General features: G+C 29.2%; 1 protein-coding gene across 1 annotated transcript in view; it reads right to left on the bottom strand.

Annotated features, from left to right (window-relative positions):
- LOC123007777 (RNA polymerase-associated protein CTR9 homolog) overlaps positions 1–4,645 on the bottom strand; it is a 16,932-nt gene that overhangs the window by 6,735 nt on the left and 5,552 nt on the right. Inside the window, exons 4-5 of the mRNA XM_044403215.1 lie at positions 2,678–2,900; positions 2,162–2,631 (exon numbers count right to left, since the gene is read on the bottom strand). Coding sequence (XP_044259150.1) covers positions 2,162–2,631; positions 2,678–2,900 — 693 coding nt within the window. The remainder of the gene's footprint in view (positions 1–2,161; positions 2,632–2,677; positions 2,901–4,645) is intronic.

Here is a 4,645-nt window from a genome sequence, read left to right as displayed (position 1 = left end):
AATTTCATTTCAGTAGAGATCATTTTTAACTCATAATCTTTAATTAAAAAATTTGTCATAAAATTTTTTTTGCTAAACTCGAAAAGTAAAAAAATTCTAAAAATTGTATTTTTCAAAAACGATCACATTTTTATAGTACTTTGCACTGCACTAATTATTTTTTCGATAAGTAATTAGTTTATGCAAAAAAGACCATACTTTTTATTCACCCGGTATATTTTTATTGCAATTTTGACAGATGAGGGAGGAAATTGGCCACTTTCCTCTCAATAATTAGAGTATTTTCTGTTAGGGTCGCAGAAAAAATATGTTATTCATAACCACGGGAAACAACATTAAATCCCGTGGTCGGGAAATAATTTATGTCAATGTATGAATTTTGACAGAAAGTGAGATATTTTATTACTTAAATTATTTAAATAATCGTGATTGTAAATAAATAGTATACAAACTCCGGAGAAAATGTCATTAAATGACGTATTTTCCATCTACTATGATTCATAACCGTTAATCTTTTCGAGGTCGGGAAACAATATTAAATCCCGTGGTGGGGAAGTAATTTATTGTATGAATTTTGACAGAAAGTGAGATATTTTATTATTTGAATTTTAAATAAATTTGATTGTAAATAAATAGTAACAAACCTCGGAGGTAATGTCAGTAAATGACACATTTTCCACCTCGAATGTAATCTACTATAACGACTATTTAAAATAAAAAAATATTAAGAACAAATAAGGAAATCAATAATCAGGTTTTAAAAGCCCTCCCGACGTCGGGCTTTAAACATTCCATTTTTGCGACAAATTTGGTGTAAAAATCGAGATAAAACCCGTCGCCTGTTATAAAAAAAAGCCTAAGAATTATTAAAGCCCGTGTTTGATGCTTTAAAACGAGTTTAGTTCCAAAAAAATAAAAATTAAAAAAATTACAAATTTTGTAGTTTTCAGGCTTATTTTTGTCTTAATTGTGACTAAAAACCAGTTGAATCAAGTAAACTACAAAAAATATTAATATCACTTTTTTTGTATTTTTTTGGCGTGTTTGGACAAGAATTTGCAAAATATAAATGAGACTCTGTCGACCAAAAACAAGCTAAAAAATGTAATTTTTTAGTTTTCTTAAACGAGATTTTTCAAAAAAAAAGTTTTTTCTCAAAAACCTACTTAAATACTGAAAAAAAGCAAAAATAACACCCTTTTAGACCTATTTTGTTAAATTTTGGATTGTTTTTCAAATTTTGCAAGATGATTGTGTTTCTAGCAGAAAAACGTGCTAAAACGCTTGAAAAATGCAACAAAAATTTTTAATGGCAACACCCCACCAATTTTTTTAATTAAAGATTATGATCTAAAAATGACCTCTAATTAGTAAATAAAATTGCTTTTAACCACCAGGTTTAATAAATTTAATAAGTCGTGTTCCAAATTATTTTTTTAAGAATTTGTTTTAAAAAAAGTACTCATTAAAAAGCAATTTCATTTCACTAGAGGTCATTTTTAACTCATAATCTTTAATTAAAAAATTTGTCACATAAAAATCTTTTTGCTAAACTAAAAAAAATTCTAAAAATTGTATTTTTGAAATACGATCACATTTTTTTTTACACTGCACTAATTATTTTTTCGTTAAGTAATTAGTTTATGTAAAAAAGACTTGGTTCCATACTTTTTTATTGTAATTTTGACAGATGAGGGAGGTAATTGGTCACTTTCCTCTCCAAAATTAGAATACTTTCTGTTAGGGTGGCAGAAAAAATATTTTATTCACAACCACTAATCTTTTAGAATCCCGTGGTCGGGAAGTAATTTATTGTATGAATTTTGACAGAAAGTGAGATATTTTATTATTTGAATTTTAAATAAATGTAATTGTAAATAAATAGTATACAAACCTCGGAGGTAATGTCATTAAATGACATATTTTCCATCTCGCATGTAATCTACTATAACGACTATTTGAAATAAAAAAAATATTAAAAACAAATAAGGAAATCAATAATCAGGAAATTAAAGGCCCTCCCGACGTCAGGCTTTAAACATTCCATTTTTCCGGCAAATTTAGTGTAAAAATCGAGATAAAACTAGTCGCCTGTTATAAAAAAGCCCCTTTTTGGTGCTTTAAAACAAATTTACTTCCAAAAAAAAAATCAAAAACTTACATTTTCTGCATCGCCTCGATAGATATACATTTGCCCTAGCCCAAAATGGGGCAAAACAAACGCCGTGGGGGCAAATTGTGTAGCTTGATAATAATACTGAAAAGCCTGATCGTAGTCCCCCTGAACATGAAAAGCCCTCGCCAACTGATAACAACTTTCCGCCCTCATTGCCTCATTTTCCGTATTATGAAACGCATGAAGTGCCAAATGTTGCACTTTACTGTAATCCTTTTTGAAAAAAAAATGATTGGCTAAATGGTTCAAAACCATGGGATTCGAAGAATCAATCGTGTAGGCTTTGGACAACATTTGAACCCCACTTCGGATCGAATCAGGTTGTTGGAGGTTCAATTTCAGTATGGCTAACCCGACAAGGGCCCCCACACATTGCGGGTCGAGTTGGAGGGCCCTCTCGAAGGCTAATCGGGCCTTTTCTTGGTTGTTGAGCTTCATGAAACAGTGCCCCATTCCTGGGGGATTAATTGAGTGAGAAATTTTAATTGTGGGGTGATTTACCGAGTCGGACTGCAGCAGGACAGTTTGGGTTCGTCCTTAGGGCCTTTTTGTAGAAGGCTAGAGCCCCCCGAAAGTCCTTTTTGTTGTACGCAATGCATGCCTTCCCCAATAATGAGGGTATGTTGTTGGGGGATTGGTTCAAGACGAAGTTGAATTGGGCATCGGCTTGCTCCATTTTGTCGCCTTCAAGGAGGCAAAAGTAGGCCCTCCCCAGGAGGTGGTTCTGAAAATAGTAATAATAATAATAATAATAAACTTTATTTCCCATGATAATAAAATACATTAAATAGGAATTGTCATACAAAAAAAGAAACATAAATTTAAACAATACAAATTAAAATTTACAGTCTAAAAATTGCTCCAATGAATAAAAACAGTGCGTTAGTAAAAGTTCCTTTAGTTTATATTTAAAATTATAAATTGTCTTTATATTTTTCATATTGATGGGTAATTTATTAAAAATCCGTAAACCTACATAATTCGGAGAATTATGTACAGGGTGCTGCATTTTAAATGTCCGAATAGGAAATCTCCGAAACTAAGAGGTTTAGCCAAAATCGAGGGGCTCATTTTTTGAGAAAATAATATTGGTTAAAACCGCATCCCACTATCGTCTTTTGTTTTCGACTTATAGACAAAAATTGACATTTTAGCGAAATCTAAAAAAATTCATATCTTCTTATTATAGAAGACACAGATTTGAAATAAAGACATTATAGAGGCACTTTTTTACGTAGAATTTAATAATGTAGTTAACATTTTTTTTCAGTTGTTTGTTTAGCCGTAATAAAATAAACTTGTATTTTTTTAAATGGGAATCATAGATGGCTATGTCATTTTTAAAAAGTTTGTTTTTTTCTTATCTAAAAAATATATATTTGTAACAAATTATTATAATACATTTTTAGCAAAAAATTATCTTTGATTTTTGTTCGCAGTAGGCCATGAAAAAATGTTGCATCTTCAACCAAAAGGATTTAAACTACAGGGTGAATATAAATTATGGAACCAAGCGGTTTTATTTTTAATCATTTGCCTCCGGAAAATAATAATTAATATAAATTAAAGTGATATAAAAAATGTGATCGTAATTTCAGAACGAAATTTTGTTTTGTTTTTGAGTTATGCGATTTTTTTTTGTCAAAATTGCAATTTATGTGAAAAAAATTTTTTGAAAAAATTAAAAATAAAGCAGATAGTTGTAATCCTTTGAGTATAGCTTTTACGAGAAAAATGATTTTATAGTGAGTTGCCATTTAAAAAAAATATTTTTTTTGTAGAACTCAAAAATAAAAGGAAATTTCGAAAAATTTTATTCTTGTTAAATCATCACATTTTTATAGTACTTTAGCACTCATCAATTAGTTTTTTCAAAAAATAAATAGTTTAAGCAAAAAACCTTAGGTTCCATACTTTTTATTCACCTGGTATATTATATTCAACCAGTGTCACTAATGAAAGAGTTTTCTAAGTACTAAGTGATGAAAAAGATGCAAAATAAATTGTAAATCAACTTATTGGCGACTAATAACATTTCTTTGTTTTTAAACAAGCTAACATTACCATTGCAACTTCTAGTGATACACAGAGTGTTGTAAAAAAAGCCGCTTTAATTCTTCAATAAAATATATTTTATATGACACAAAAATGACGATATGGCTATTCAAATACCCAAATTCCGTCGATGTCAAAAGTTATTCTACCTCCATTAGATCATCAAAAAAATGTTTTTTCTAATTGTGTTGACTGTTGACACATTTGTTTTTCCTATTTTTGGATTTTTTAAAAATATGTAATAATTTTGTTCTGAGGCGCTCGAATATTTGTTCAATGCTTTTACCGTATCGTATTTTTTAAATCTTTATAATTTTATATATTTTTTTCATCTATTTTACAGTTCACAAAACTCTTATTGATTATTATTTACACATTTGGAGTGAAATAGTTTTTCCATGGCCAACTATTATC

Source organism: Tribolium madens, unplaced genomic scaffold (genome assembly GCF_015345945.1).
Source record: "Tribolium madens isolate multiple individuals breed KSU strain unplaced genomic scaffold, Tmad_KSU_1.1 Scaffold_3;HRSCAF=73;Tcas5.2_LG2, whole genome shotgun sequence".
In the NCBI taxonomy this organism is placed as follows: Eukaryota; Metazoa; Arthropoda; class Insecta; order Coleoptera; family Tenebrionidae; genus Tribolium; species Tribolium madens.
The sequence above is the reverse complement of the archived record's forward strand: the minus strand, read 5'-3'. Positions and strand labels throughout refer to the sequence as shown.